Here is a 16,785-nt window from a genome sequence, read left to right on the forward strand (position 1 = left end):
CAGACTACCTCTTGCCTAAATGTTATAGTACATTAGTGTAAATGATATATTGTCCTTTCATTCAGGATATTATGAATAGAACATTGTAGCAAGGAAATAGGACACTTGAGTTCTAGTCCCTGGACATCCCAGAAATTAGCTCTATTACTTTAGGCAAACCACATAGCCTTAGGTATCACTTTCCTCATCTGCAAAATAAGTGAATTTAACTATACAATCAGCTCTGAAAAGTATAATTCTCTTATTTCATTCAAGGGGATTCTAATAATGAGCTCCCAATTTGGGAAAGTAGAGTCATTACAGATCATAGAAGTTTTGAATGCAAAGTTAAAGTGGTTAGACTTAAGGTAAGAGGGAGGGAGCCACTGAAGGACTGAACACTTTGTACATGGCTCAATGATGATCACATATAGACAAGCATAAAGGGATGTTTCTACCACCACCTACATCAGAGAATATTAGAATATGTGATTTGATTATGCTTTTCACTATGGATTTATATAAACTTCTAAGTTGTCCTTTTTTGGGAAAATGGGTCTCTTAGGGATATTTATGTCTTTAAAATTGGTGGCATCTAATCCTTTACATGAAAAGTCTATTTCCCACTTTCTGAAAGTCTTTGCTATTATTCTTTACAGTTCGAGATCGGGTAAGATCAAAAATGGAAAGAGATATTTTGGCTGAAGTGAATCACCCTTTCATTGTCAAGCTTCATTACGGTAAATTCAATTTTTTTTTAAAAAAGTAACAAAAGGTTGAAAGAATTTGGGGCAAGTTACTCCAAATGGACATCAAAAGATAGAAAGAAGAACATTATATTCAATTCATAGAATCAAATTCTCTTTAGTATATTTGTTTTTCAGCTTTATTTTCTGCTTCTAATTGCTTCCCCTTTAAAAATATTAGTGAGCTTTTATTAAAGCATTTATTCATTTATTTATTTATTTATTTATTTATTTATTATGGTTTTGATTTACCAGATATATGCATGGGTAATTTTACAACATTGATAACTGCCAAACCTTTTGTTCCAATTTTCCCCCTCCTTCTCCCTCCCCCCCCCAGATGGCAGGTTGACCAATAAATGTTAGATATGTTAGAGTATAAATTAAATACAATATATGTATATATGACCAAACAGTTATACAGCATTTATTAAAAGACATTTCTTTAAGTGGAAACAACTCAGAATTAGGAAATAAATTCTTATCATGTCTGAATGAAAAGTTTTTTTTGTATTGTAGCTTGAGTAATTTTAATATTTGTTCTTGTTTTCATAAACAAATAAAATGCCAGCAAGAAAGTTATGATGAGCAAATCATCCAAGACCCAATAGTCACACAAATTAATTTCTGCCTTTTTCTTTGCCACTTTATCTTTCACTATTAGAGTAATTTTTAAGCTTCAGAAAAAAAGTTATAAAAAAAAATGACATGCAGGTACGCATGTTGCAATATTCTAGTTACGTTATTACTTGAATCTTAAGGATTCTCCTTTATTTTAAGGGCATGCATGCTGCATGCTCTTAGGCTTAGGGTCTGCAATGCTGCAAGATAGATCAGAAAGATAAAAACTTATAAGGGAACAAAAATCTGGGAAGATTATTAGTGAAACTAAAATTTAAATATAAAACAGAAACAAATGGTTTTAGGGGAAAAATGGAGTCATCTTTCATCTCACAAAGCTGGCTAATAATTTTTCCTTAAATTATTCAGAATAAAACACTGAATGTAATTATTTAGAAATTCTTATAAATCCAAGTATGGTGCTGCATGCCTGTAATCATAGCTACTTGGTAGACCTGGGTCACCAAGGAAAAGCATTCGCTGGCTATGCTGTCTGACACCTAGAACACAACAAAAATAAATAACCAGACAAAGAATTTTAATTCATAAACTTAGTTTCATTAGCATGATGCCATAATCAGCTGTGCTAATCAGTCCCAAATGTTTCATAAAAAAATACAGTGACATCGACATCAAATAAGATCATAGTCTTCTTGAAGGCATAGGGGAAAATAGTATTCTCTTACCTAAGTTCTCTTGTCACGCAAACTTGTGATGTTATGATGTCTCCGCTTTAAATTGTTGCAATACTATAATCTTCATAGCCTTTGCCATTTACTGTATTAATCAAATTATCAGAACATATTATTTATTTATCAGTGACATTTAAATAAAGGTTTATTATTAAGTTTGAATCAACTAGTTATATTCCATCTTCCCTTTACTACTGCTTGTGCCCTATTCAACATCAATGATAAGACAGGTTCCTTTGTGAAGAAAAGAAAAAGGAATAGACTATATCAAAACCCTAAAGTTATTAAAAGAAGAAGATAGGGCTATTAATTTTAGGCCATTTTATCTATTTTTTCAACCCAGATGTCTCTTCTCCCACCTGAGTTCCCGTATCTTTTCTGAAATGACTCAGTTTTATAAATGGATGTTATTATGTTGACCATAGAGAAATGTTTAAGTACAAAGAGATGAGTCTGAATGAATGAGTAATGTCCAATCCAAGATAACCTTCACAACTGATGAACTGTCCTACCTTCTTTTCCAATACAGCCTTTCAGACAGAAGGAAAACTGTATCTAATATTAGATTTCCTACGGGGAGGAGATCTTTTCACCAGACTTTCTAAAGAGGTAAGCTTGTAAGCTATAAAAGAATTGAGTTGCTGTAGGTTTCCTTCCAGAATTCAGGTTAGAGCTATTGGGAATGCAGAAGAGATTTGATGACGTGAATTTGTTTTGTAAGGAGACTATCACAAGGCAATGTAAAAGAGACATGAGACCTGGCATTGCTGAGGGACCAAGAGGCAAATAACTAATGTTTGGTTCTGTGTAGTGAGAGTGACAATAATTAGACTTACTCTACTGCCCTTTATAGAAAAATATGAACTTGTCATTTTGATTGCTATCAAGCTGTTTCCAAATTGTTTTCTGGTCCTTACTGGAAGGATGCTTTGAGAACAAAACTTTACTATCCACTTTGGGTGAATCACAGTATATTTTCAGGGACATCTATTCAATGTTTCACAAAATATGGAGATAGAGGGCCTTAGTAATTCTGAAGATAATAATAATAACTAACATTTCTATAGCACTTGCTATGTGCCAGATACTGTGCTAAGCCTTTTACAATAATTATCTCATTTGAACCTTGCAACAACCTTGAAAGGTAGGTGCTATTATCATCTCCATTTTATAGTTGAAGAAACTGAGGCTGACAGAGTTTGAGTGACTTTCCTAGGTCAGCTAGTAAGTGTTTCGGGCTGGATTTAAATTCAGATCTTCCTGACTCCAAATTCAGAACTCTATAATGTTCAACCATCAGTCTCCTTAAGTGGAATATTTTGCTACAATGAAATGAGCATTGGATTTGGAGTCAGAGGACCTGGGTTTGAATTCTGGCACTGCCACTCACTATGTGACCTCAGACAAGTCATTTAAGGCTTTAGGAATTAATGTTTTCATATATTAAGCAAAGGGTTGGAGTGCATGATCTTATCATATGCTTTCAGATATAAATCAATGACTGTGTGATTCTGCTGTTTTAATTAGTCTAGCTAGCTTACTAATTGAAAGACATGGTGCATATTAAATTTTAGAAAAATCACAGAATTCTGTCAGCAACAATAATAATTCTAATGCTTATATTCATCAACCAGCATTTATTAAGCACCTATATTCTCTGTTTGGAGCAGCTAGGTGGCACCGTAGAGCATCTAGAGTCAGAAACTCTCCCCTTCTAAGTTCAAATCTGGACTCCAACTAATTGTGTGACCCTGGGCAATTCACTTATCTTGGTTGCCTCAGTTTCTTCATCTGTAAGATGAGCTGGAGAAGGAAATGGCAAACCAGTATCTTTGCCAAGAAAACCAAAATGAGGTCACGAAGAATTTGCACATGACTGAAAATTGTCTGAACAATACTATCTCCAGGATCTTACTGAAACCCTTACTGATTCTTTTTTTTTTTTTTTTTTTTTTTTTTTTTTTTTTTTTTAGATTGATAAAAAGGTTTATTGTAGGGCTTTAGAAGTAAAGTTAAAGGTAGAAAGATGCCAGGGCCAAAGGTGGTCCCTGGGCGGGCAGGAACCCTTACATGGCAGGAAGGATACCATGTTTGGGGGGAAGGACTCTTGCCACACTTACTGATTCTATATGTAGTATGAAGGAAGCTGAAGTTAAAGTAGTACCCTTGACAATAATTGGAAATTCAAGAAAGAAGAGATAATGACTTCAGCTTTGGACCTATTGATTTGAGATGTGTCTGAGATATCTAGTTGGAAATTCAATTGATTAATACAGAGCTGTAGTGCCAGAAAGAAACAGAAACTGAATATATAGATCTGTGAGTCACCTGCATAAAGATTATGAATAAATCCATAAAAGCTGATGTGATCACCAAGAAAAAGTATAGAGAAGAAAAGAAGACACAAATTCTAGCTTTAGGATACATCCAAAGTCAGGGGCATGAAATGGATGATAAGTCAATGAAGGTGACTAAGGGATTGATTGGGTTTGGCAAGAAGAGTTCCCTTATTATCAAAGATTGGAAGAAAGGAGAGCGTGGGGAACGTTGTAACAGGATTTTGAGTTGAAGAAAAGAAGAGGAAAAAGATCATGTCAAGAGGTTTTAATTTCCTCAGGAAATTAAGACAAGATCCTCAGCTGGTCAGTGGGGGGAAAAAAGAGGTTGGGAGACTTAAGGAGAAAAATATGTGGGATAATTTCTAAGGGGAGTGGGATAAGGAATCAATTCATCAGAAGTAATTATAGAATTATCTTATATAAGTGAGAGCCCAACTGAATATGTAAATATGAGGTTAAAATATGTAAATATGTCATGTCCCTATTAAAAAAGGAGAATGGTCAAGAATCAACATTTTAATGAAATATACATTAGATACAATTTGTATTTCTGATAATGTCTAACTATAACTTATTGGACTATAGATATGAGATCTTTATTTTCTACTCATGTACTTATATATTGTATATCAAATGACTGAATCTAAGTATTTTGTATTCAATGTGTCCCACTAAATGAGACTTTGTCCTATATAGCTGCCAGCTGTTAACAAGGTAGCATTTGACCTGCTTTATGTCTACGTCTATCCATGAATCACTAGACACTGAAAGTTACTGTGGATGGCCAATCTTGGGTTATTTTTTGGTATGATCCCTTTCTGTGATGCCATATGGCATCACAGATAGGCTTTTGAATATTAGCTAAGTGCCAGACTGATAAAATATAAAAAATGAATAAGGAACTGTCTGTGTTGGTGAAATTAGATGTACAATAGTAATGTGGAAGGTAGTAAACAAAGATTATACAACCCATAGAGAGAAAGGTCAGAGAAACCTCAGAGGTTTTATCATCCAATTTCATTTTTTTCAACAGAGTCAAATGAATTTGACAGCAGTTAAATGATTTGTCCAAGGCCACACAGCCCCCAAAGTAGGAGTTAAACACAAATTTTCTCACTAAAGAACTTATGGTCATTCCACTATGATTTTCTTGATTTAGATTAGCAGAACTTTTATATTTTTTTTCCTCAAATCATGCATGAAGTCCCAGGAAAGTATTATTTACTATGTTGTGTGGTTATATCAAAGGTGGATAAGCCATAAAAATTTTTAGTGAAGTATAAGAGAGAACTGGCCCTTTTATTTCTTCACTGTAAAGTAAAACAGAGAGGAATTTCTTCTACCAATACAATTCAACAGCTTCTCTAGAACTTAAACTCTTAGGAAATTGTTTAGAACACTGTAAAGGAAAGCAGGAGACAGGAAGGAAGAGAGGGAAGAAGAAAGAGAGGGAAGGCGAAAGGAAGGGAAGAAAGAAGGAGAGAAGGAAAAAAGGAAGGGAAGGAAGAAGAGAGGAAGGGAAGGAATGGAGGAACAGGAGTAAAAAAGTGTTCATTTAGTATCTAGACTCTGCTAAATGCTTTGCTAATATTTCATTCGGTCCTCCAACAAACCTGGAAGATAGGTGCTGTTATCACCCTCATTTTAAACAAATGGTAGACAAAGGTTAAATAATTGCCTAGAGTCACATAGCTAGTAAGCAAACGAGGTTGGTCTTGAACTCAAGTCTGCCTGCTCCTGGCCCAGCATTGGATGCACTGTGCCAACTAGCTATAGTGAAGTGACTTGCCCAGGATCATACAGCCATCTATGTGAGATACAGGACTTGAACCCAGGTCTTCCTGGCTCTATCCATCACAACTACACTACCACTCACTAAAGATTTGACAGCATAAATATATAGTTAACTTTTCATTATTCATAGGCCAGTTGACCCCACATCAGCTATTCCATAATAATTCTTGTTTTAAAAGTGCCCTAATCAGTTAACACCTCCTTAGTTTTTTGTTTAAAAATAGCTTTGGATACAAGGAAAGAATATTGATTGACAAAATTTTGATCTTGACTCTCCAATTTATTACTAATATGATGTTGAGCAAATCATTTCATTTCTCTGGGCTTCAGTTTCATCATCTGAAATAGAAAGAGGCTTGATTAGAGCACTGTCCAAGTATCTGGCCATCCCTAGATCTTTGACCCTACTTCAAACATGGAGTCTTACTCAAGCCCAGCAGGAAAACCACTTCTCTGTCTTCTTTCTTTCTCTCCCCAAAGAAGGTGGACAAACCTTTAGGTCTGGTAAATTTGCAGGAGTCCTAGGAGGAATACCTTCCTTTCCTTATTCTAAGCTTAAGAAAGACTTGAGCAGAATGGAAAATCTTGATTGTTCTTGGGTTTTCAATGTGGCTCCCCTTTTTGATTGAAATGTTATAATTATCCAAAACAGAAATAACCATAGTTAAATATAAGTACAAATATACAGCCCAGAGACTGCATCCAGGGACTGGGAGAATTATTGGCTATTCTGCTACTATATATTAGTATCAATAGTTGAGAGCTCCCTGCACATGTAATCTTTTTTTCTTATATCCCTTATCTTGAAACTATGAACTTTAATTTTTTCCATCAGAAGAGCCAAAAATGACTAGGTAGTGAAAGCCCATGGTTTTCTCACAGAACAAATTGGACTAAATTGTACACTTTTTAGCAGAAATGAGTCACTCTGGCTGGCAGAGCTCTCTAGAACAAATCAGCCACACAAGAAAGTAAACGGATTTATTCTTTTCTCTTTTACTAGGTAATGTTTACTGAAGAGGATGTGAAGTTCTACTTAGCTGAGCTGGCCTTGGCTTTAGACCATCTTCATGGTCTAGGAATCATTTATAGGGATCTAAAGCCTGAAAAGTAAGTAAGAGCAAAGAAGCAAAGAGAAATAAGGATTCCTGGAATCCGCATTTGTTCCTTATCTACTACTGACATATGTTAGTAACGCTGAAGCCTTTCCCCATATCTACCCTTCCTTCCCTAATAGTCCTAGCACTGCAGAACAGGGTTAGAAAATCTACAAAACAGACTGGGAAAATCTTCATGCTGTCAGGTTCCTAGGCAAAGATGCCAGAACAAACTAATGAATGCTTTTCTCTCCTGGTCCCTGGAAAAGCCACCAAGCTGCTGCCTTGTGAGATGTATTCAGACTCTTCTGAATATTGGGAGAAATACTTCCTAAAGTATGGTGCAAGCTCCATCATTTTCAAGTTTTGCTTTTCAGATGTTTGATCAGACTCAAGGAAAATGAGCTTTAAGGTTTGTTTTTTTAAATATAAGCCAATCAGTATATTTTTGTTGTTGTTCTTGTTGAGTTCTGTCCAACTCCTCAAAACCTCACTTGGGATTTTCTTGGCAATGATACTAAAGCAATTAGTCATTTTCTTCACTAACTCTTGATAAATAAAGAAACTGAGGCAAAGGGATTAAGTCACTTGCCCAGGTTAACACAACAAGTATCTGAGACAGACTTGAACTAAAGGTCTCCCTGACTCCAAGCTCAGCACTCTATCCACTGTACCACCTAGCTGCCCCAGTACAAATTTGAGGTAACTGGCTTTCAAAGACATTTTCTCATATAGTAGAAGGTCCGTTTTTCCTTAATTTTCTTTATAAGCAACCAGGATTGTATTGCTAAAATGACAATCAACTGATATTTATCTAGTACCTACTATGTAAAAGGCATTATATTAAGGACTCCATTGTGTTTAATCCATATTAAGAATGAAAGCAGCTTTTTCAAAATATTTTTTTCCTTTCCCTTTAATTTACAATTTTGAAATAGATAAGATGGTTGGTTACACAGAGACAACTAGATTTAAAGAATGATTTTTTTTTTCAGACCAGCATAAAGTAAAAAATTCTTCTCTGAGGCAAGCTTCAGTAAATGTGTTTCAGCTTTTTGTGTGTGAAATATATGCATATTCATAAGCAAAGTTTGCATACTAAACTTTATCATTTTAAGGGGAGGAATGCATTGTTTATATGAGATTGTGAACATGACAGTGCACATAAAGGAGTACTTTTTAAATATATCTTATTAAATTTCATTCAAACTATTTTTGAAAGCCCTAACTTGAATCTTAACATAGAAAAATAGAATATTGTCTTTTTAAAAAGCTGATGCAAACAAAAAAGAAATATTTTTTATTGCTATCTCTGATTTGTAGGTAAGTACCAAACTTTTGATTAGTTTTAAGCATAATATTTTAATAGAGTCTTTTCTATCATCTTTAGTCATTATAAAAGCACTGAAAATAAGCTTTAAAACAAGCTTATCTTTTATCTCTTAGATATTGTATTATAAAAATCTATCATATCATACCAGCTTTATGTCCCATAAATGTAGGAAGTAAACTGAGAGAAGGAATATCTGTATACGTATTGAGGCAATGGCTGCTGATTCCATTCTCCTTTAAAGATTAAAATGATCTTTCAGGGTTTAAAAATAGTAACATTTAATCAGAGTGCTTAAAAAATTGTCTTGTTTATCTCAGTTATAGATTCCCATTCTTGAACTTGTTCATTTCTAGGAATGGACCATGAGTAAGACAAACATATTTGCTTCATCAGCTAAAATATAGCCTCCCAATTATCTTTTTTTTTTTCTTTTATAAAAACTGTATATTTTTCTAATGGATTTTTCTATCAGAAATCCATTTATGTATGATAGCACATGATAAAATGAAATAACATATAAAGAAAGTATTTTTCAGATCTTAATAACCCATATAAATATCTTCCCATTCATTTGTCTAATTCTGTGTGTCCATATGTGTACATAAATATGTTGTAAGAAAAAAAAAATAACAGTATAAAATGTTTTCCAAACTAGTTCCAAAGAAAATTCATGTTGTGTATGGCCTGAATAACACGTCTGTGAAAAACATTGCAATGCTAATCAACATTTTTCTTCTAAAACACTAAATATTAAATTATGCATAAAACACGTTTGTTTAACCAACTTGGTCATAAAAATAGGTTTAAATTCCTTTATTTTCTGCCAAAACTTCCTCAACTTCTCCTTACCTTGTGTGTATTCCTATGGCCTTGGGATTCCCAAATCACCCTTTATAGGCTATTTTCAATATACCTCAAATATCAGAGTGAACTGTGGGTACATTAATTTAGAAAATGCAGGTGAAAGCAATAGTATACAGCATATTTCCACCAAAGTCATGGAATAGTGAAGTCAAAAGATATTATTTATTCATCTTTAAATTCATCCCATTTCTTTTGTTTCTGGCTCAAATTCTTCATACTCTATGTATATGCCAATGTTTTCAGCTCTATGCATATGGATCCTTTCTTAATTGCTGTAAAATTCAGGCATACCAGAAATACATTCCAATCATTGCTGGAGAGTCAACCAGGAATCCCTGGGAAGCATCCATTACTATCAGCATCACTCCCTTAGGATTTCTGAAACATCCTGGTTTCAAAGAAATTACTTTTAAGTACTTCTGGAGTGGTTAGCCAGCAGCCAAAGTAATTTCAGAACTCTCCTAAACTATCTTTTTCCTCATGTAAAGATCGACTTTAGGAAATTGCCAAAACTGCTTTTATTCTTGCAGGGCAAACCAAAAGTATCTGAATACTGAGATATGGTTGAAAGACATTTGTTGATTTTTGACTGCTCATATATACCAGAGGATCAAAGGTGCCTTCCTTCATTCAATTACTTATCTTATATTTAATTCCATTGGGATGTTTAAAAAATTTGAGAGACATGGTTTTGTGATAGTTAGTCATTTTTATTAATGAGCCTACTATGTTATTAATAAAATAGATCAATGGCACTCCCAAAGACTCTCATGGCAATAGGTAAATTTTTATATGGCCTTGAAAAATATGGTTATAAAGTAAGAGAAAGAATATTACAATGAGAAGATGCACCTTTTCTAATGAACTGATTATGTTATAGATAATCTAGATTATCTCCAGCCTTGGACAATCTAATCAAAGAATTTATCCCCCCCCAAATCTGAGTAGGATATAATAGGATTAAATTCCTTATAAAGTTGGGAGGGGTCTGACTAAAACTGAGGAGAGTTAATTCAATCTTATCATTAGTAATGTCCAAATGAGGACATTCCCCAAAAGGGGGAATTCTAAATCTCTCCAGTCACAGATTATTAATATTTTATCATATTATTATAATATATTATTATTAATCATTTCTCTCACTACCAAGAGTAAACAGTTTGAGTAGAAACCATATTGTCTCTAAAACCAAACCTACATAGACAACAATTGGCCATATGTCATTCCCTTGGCTCATTCTTTTTCTCTACCACGCTAATGAAAATTGTTCTTTCTACTGCCTCTTGTGGTTTAAAATGCTGAATCTTCTTCTAAAGTCCTATTTTCTTTCCTTTAATTTTAGCATCCTGCTAGATGAAGAGGGACACATTAAGATTACAGGTTTGTAAGATAGCTCTTACTAAGACTTCTCAGCCTATATCAACTTACATGTCATCTGAAAATGGAAAGATCTGTTAGTATAATTTCCATTGGTTTGCAAGTATTTTTTCAATTGGTTTTCATAAATATTTTTGTTGATCTGGTAGGTTCCAATCATTCTCTGCTATATTTTTAAAATCTCTTAAATTGTGATTTTTAAAAATCTCCTTATTTTTTCATTTCCTATTTCTTTCCTATTCTCTCTCATCTAATACCCTCCAGTTGAGGCCCTTTTATACTCCTTAATGACAAAGGAGTCATGACCTTACTACTACCTTACACAACTCTTAGCAATATAATGACTCTCTATATAATCTAATCTAATCTCTGTATTTAAATAATATTTTAGAAGCCTTCTTGCATTTAGGTATTTGACTACTTTTCTCATAAGCTTAAAACAGCAAATAATTTGAGGAATCCAACAAAATTTCCCAAATAAGCTACTGGTACTTATTAATAGAGTTTCATCCTGCTTACAGGATTGTACAGCCATTATACCATCAAGCAGGCACAAAGTTAGCAGGCTGACCTGCCTGAGGACTTCCCCCTCAGACCAAGGCAATGAGAGGGTTAACACTTAACAAATGGAGTAATTGAGCTTCAGTAAGTGGATACCTTTCAAAAGATTGGCTGAGGTGGCAATTAAAGGTAATTGTGATACTTCATGGAGTCTGAGGAGTCTGTGATGATGCTCTGCCTGGAGCTGCTGTTTAAATTACCCCAAAAATACAGCATTATCACTGCTACCAGATGGGAATACTTTCTGGGCTTCATCATTTGGGAGCTCTAAGCTATTCAAGGGTATTTGTCCATAGACTCCCATGCATTTAAAAAAGGATAAGAATGCATTTAAAATACATTTGGGAAAAGTGAGAAAACACAAGATTTAGCCAATCAAATCAATGTGTCTGAAAATGTGATCTCTTTTGAGATAGTGGTCTTGATGACACATTTAGGAAAGACTTATAATGATTAAGTTATATTTAATTTAATTTTAATTTAATTTAATTAATTATTTTAATTTAATGCTAAGTTGTATTTTTTCTTTAATTTTCCATGTTTAGATTTTGGCCTGAGCAAAGAGGCTATTGACCATGATAAGAGAGCTTATTCTTTTTGTGGGACAATAGAATATATGGCTCCAGAGGTGGTGAATCGACGAGGGCATACACAGAGTGCAGACTGGTGGTCCTTTGGTGTGCTCATGGTAATTACTCACTCTAAGCATTCTGTTTGTTGTAGTGCTGTAATGCTTTTAAATTTAAAAAAAAAAAAAAGTGCATTGCCCTTCCCCCATTCCCTTTTTTCATTGCTCCTGGACTCCTGTGGAGAAAAAATGTACTTAACATCAGAAAGAACTGGTCAATGGCCTCTGATCCTACAAGCCCTGAACCTGTACTCCTGAGCCTGACCTATTCTTTTATATCCTTCCCCTTGCTCCAATTTATGAGTCATAGAATCTCAGAGCTAAAGAAAATCTCAGATGCCATCTAGTCCAGCTTACAGTGAAAAACAGTCTTCTTCACAACATCAATAACAAGTGATCATCAATTCTTTGCTTAAAGACCTAAGGTGAGAAGGGACCCCACTATGTCTTGAGACAACACATGCAATTTTTAAGAGTTTAATTGTTAGTGGGTTTTTTTTTTAATTTCAGCAAAGTTAAATCTGTTTCTTTTCGATTTGTACACACTTGAACTGAAAACATATAAATACTTATTCTTTTTTTTTTAAATACCTTTTATCAATGCCCTTTTTTATAATAAGTAAAAAAAAATGCAAGATTAAATATACTAATTTAAAATGAGGGGCAAAAAACATATTTATTAAAGTCCTGAGTTCAAACATGGCCTCAGACACTTATTAGCTGTATGACCCTGGGCAAGTCACTTAACCCTATTTTGTCTCAGTATCTTCATCCACAAATGACCTGGAGAGAAAATGACAAATTATTCCTGTATCTTTCCCCCTCAAAAGAAAGAAATAACCCAAATGGAGTCATAAAAAGTCAAATGTGACTGAAAAACAACTATGTATCTTTACCATGTTCAAATAGCTGATGGAACAGCAGGCAAACCTTGACCTGGGCCTTTTGATTTCAAGTTCAGGACTTTTCCAATTATATTATGCTGAATAAAAAGCATGTTTTAAAATGTTGTCTAAAAAGGGAGGAACCCTATTTTTAAATTTATTAAAACAAATAGTTATGAATAAATGTTAGGTGCATCTCTTTTTCCTAACTGTAGGCATGAACAATGACATTTGGACACTCATAGATTCACTGAATTTTAGAATTGGAAAGAGATTTTAAAAATACTTTTTCCAGTCTCATCATTTTTTAGATGAGGAAACATATCCAAGTAGGTTCATCGATGTCCCAGAATCACAGAGATATCAAGTAACAAAGGCATAAAAGCAACCTTGTTCCCCAGAGCTTAAGTGTAGTATTCAGATTGATCTTACCAGTTGTTTTCTACTATAATGTTTGACAAGAAGGTATCATTTTGCCTTCTAAAAAAATGAGCTAAATGTGCCAGCTTTAAGAAAAACAAGTAACTAGCTCGGGGACCAATTTGATAATTTGTTTTTTAAGCCCCTGTACCTCTGAGAATCCAAATTTTTCTTCAAACTATAGTGATAGGAAGTGTCTGACCTTCCAAGATTCCAGAGAGAGCATATTTCAATCAATGTTTTTTCATTCTAAAGTATTTCTCCCTCTCTCTCTCTCTCTCTCTCTCTCTCTCTCTCTCTCTCTCTCTCTCTCTCTCTCTCTCTCTCTCTCTCTCTCTCTCTCTTTCTCCTCACCTCCCTCCCCCCAATGTCTTCCTTTGTATGTTCTTCAAAAGCATTCTGCTGTGATATTTATCTTCATTACATTTTTTCATTAAAGCAGCCCCTAAAATCCTGAAAAATTATAGAGAAAAAAAATAATAAACCAAGATCTTGAATGATTAATGGAACAGTGATTTCTACACTTTTTCCTGTGACTATAGTGACAAAGTTTTATCATCTATAAATCATAGGACCACTGAATCATAGATTCAGAACTGAAGGGAATTTGGGTGTCATTTAGTGCATCTCCCTCATTTTAAAAAAGATGAACTGAGACTCAGAGTGGTAGAGTTATGTACCTGAGATCATATAAGTAGTAAGTATAAATGGACCAAATGAGTTAAAATAAACAGAATTTAATTTGAAGAAGTTGGAGGGAGAGAGAAATAGAAAACATTTTACACATCTATTTTATAAATGAAAAACAGATAAGAAAATCTATTGAATCGATACAAGTAAAACTTAGACTAATTAAGACAGATAAACAGATAAGCATTTCCTGCTGCCTGCAGTACATTTCTAACTAGATGAGCCATTGACATCTCAAATTTGCTGTTTCCAAAACTGACCTAATCATCTTTTCTAAAAACAAATGCTTCTCTTCGAATTCCCCATTTATTTTAATGCTATTGCCATCCTTCTAGTCATTCAGGCTTAAATCCTCAAACTCATATTTAATTCTTACTTTTTTTCTATATCTCCCATATCTAGTTAGTAAAAAGTCCCCTTGATTCCACATTTTTATTATTCAGGTAAATCATTATTCAGATTCTCATTCACTGCTCATTTGGATTATTATGGCAGTTGTCTATCTCATCTCCCTTTAGCCTCTTCCCTTTCTAATCCATCCTATACACTACCAAATTAATATTTGTAATATACATTTTTTGATTATGTTACCCTACCACTCATATGTCTTCACAGGTGACCCATTGCTTACCAGTAAAATCCAAACTCCTTAGCCCAGAAAAAAAAAAAAAGAATTTCTTGGAGAACCATTCATAGAAAATCTCATATTACAAAAACTATTCATTCCAAGAAAAGTAGTTATTTTTTTAAAAAAAGATAATGCATCTTATGACTTTTAAAATTCAGAATAATAGGCGCAAATAGGATTATGACTCATTAAGTTAATAACAACTTATATAGGCAGTTGGGTGGCTTAGAGGATAGAGCACTGGACTTGGAGACAGGAAAACCTGAATTAAAATCCTGCATCAAACAGTGTGAAACTATGGGCAAATCACTTAATCTCTCTTAGTCTCAGATGTCAAATAAGGATAACATTCCCCACACCTGCTCTAAGCTTAACCCTAGGAATACTCTAAGGGCCCTTAATTTTACCTACCTCAGATGTTATTGGCATCTGAAATGACATCTGCCTGATATTTCCTGCCAATTGTACCATTTGAGATGCCTAACCATGGTTCCAGTTCAGCACTGGCTCTCATACCAGTAATTATCAACAGTTTTCATACTGAAATTAAATCATTTTCACTAAAATGACTAGTTTCATTGCATGGAGTAGTCGCCTATTTGAAAATTACAAAAGGAGTAACCAATAAATCCATCTAGACATAATCATTACCCATACCACGGTTCTCATGACATTTGGGGTATACAATAAATTCAATTTAACTAACATTGATTAAGCATCTTGGTGCATAAGGCATGGGATATAGAAAATAGTGAAATGATACCTGGCTTTAAGAAGCTTACATTCAGCTGACGTGACACAAATGTAATTTTAGAAAAAAAAAAAAAATTGAGAGAGGAGAGAGAGCACTACTACTTGGGAGATTTATAGGAGGTGAAATGTCTGCCAATCCTTGAAGGAAGGTAAGAATTCCATGAGCAAAAGTGAAGCAGACATGCATTTAAGGCATGGGAAACTACCTTTGTGTAGACATAGAGGTGGTAGATGGTGTAAAGGGCTAAAACTGAGCAATGCACTTGGATAATGAAGCACGTGAGACTAATTGCCAATTGGACAGTTCCCTATTAACTTGTTTGAAGGTTGACCCTCCCCAACTGTTCTGTGCTGACTTGATTGGTGGGACAAAGATGGGGAAGTGGTATGTGTGGGAGGAGTAGGAGGAATAGGAGGAGGAAGAGGAATTCAGATGTAGACGCTGAGTCAGTCTTTCCAGGCGTTTGAGGGAGGAAGGTGTGTGTGAGGTTGCTAGGCCTAAGACCTTGACCATAAAAGATCAAGAATAAAGACCTTTAGTAATCCTGCCTCTCGCTGATTTCTGGGAAAACAGAGTTCCAGCATTTTGGCGCCCCACGTTGGGCGCCATTTGTAACATGCCCTCCTGGCAGTTACAATTACTAGTCTGTCCTAGGCCCAACAGAGTACCTTTGATCACTGACCTTTGCAGTGTCAACTCTACCCAGCTCACCTCCTCTGAGGCCTCAAAGGTCTCTGGCCATGATCTCTTGAATCTATAGTTTAATAACCAGTAGCGCACTCAAGAACAGCCACATGTAATCTTAAAAGCATTTATTATACCTATTCACATAATACCCTGACTTGTCAGCTCCCTAGTGAACACCTGGTCTGAAGACTCACGTGTTCACTACCAAACTCCTTACCTCTCTGCTATCCATCAGCTTGGCTTGGCTACCCCAAGTTAGGGAGCCAGGTTAAAGAGAGCAACTACTGTCTGCAGTGGGCTTATAAAGGGCCTGTAAGGTCACACACACAGCCAACCATCGAGAGAGTTGTCACCCATTACAAAGCTATCTCAATATGGCCAGGATCCCACCCACAGGGCAGTCCTATATCCACAGAGATTACTTATGGGCCACTCAACCTCCTGTTGCACTGTGCCCACCCATTTAAAGGGCCCTTACAATTCCCTTCTCTTGTTTTGTGGGAACCACACATCTCATCAAGCTAAACTTTTAGCACCAACTATAGTTCACTTGATCCATGAGATGACAATGTTATGCCCAAGGAGGCACAAAGCAGCAGATCAGTAAACAGAAGTATGACAATGAGAACTAGGCTCAACAGTGGCCCAAGTGTTCAACCCATTCATTAAAGTCATACTCAAGGAGATAATA

The 16,785-nt window shown here is 34.9% G+C and overlaps 1 protein-coding gene across 3 annotated transcripts in view; it reads left to right on the top strand.

The window, feature by feature from the left end:
* RPS6KA2 (ribosomal protein S6 kinase A2) overlaps nt 1–16,785 on the top strand; it is a 503,566-nt gene that overhangs the window by 387,490 nt on the left and 99,291 nt on the right. For all 3 annotated transcript variants that reach the window (XM_074309346.1, XM_074309347.1, XM_074309344.1), the window contains 5 exons: nt 639–719; nt 2,568–2,647; nt 7,175–7,281; nt 10,808–10,845; nt 11,949–12,091. In XM_074309346.1, the coding sequence (XP_074165447.1) occupies nt 639–719; nt 2,568–2,647; nt 7,175–7,281; nt 10,808–10,845; nt 11,949–12,091 (449 nt within the window). The remainder of the gene's footprint in view (nt 1–638; nt 720–2,567; nt 2,648–7,174; nt 7,282–10,807; nt 10,846–11,948; nt 12,092–16,785) is intronic.

This window comes from Sminthopsis crassicaudata, chromosome 4, assembly GCF_048593235.1.
Source record: "Sminthopsis crassicaudata isolate SCR6 chromosome 4, ASM4859323v1, whole genome shotgun sequence".
In the NCBI taxonomy this organism is placed as follows: Eukaryota; Metazoa; Chordata; class Mammalia; order Dasyuromorphia; family Dasyuridae; genus Sminthopsis; species Sminthopsis crassicaudata.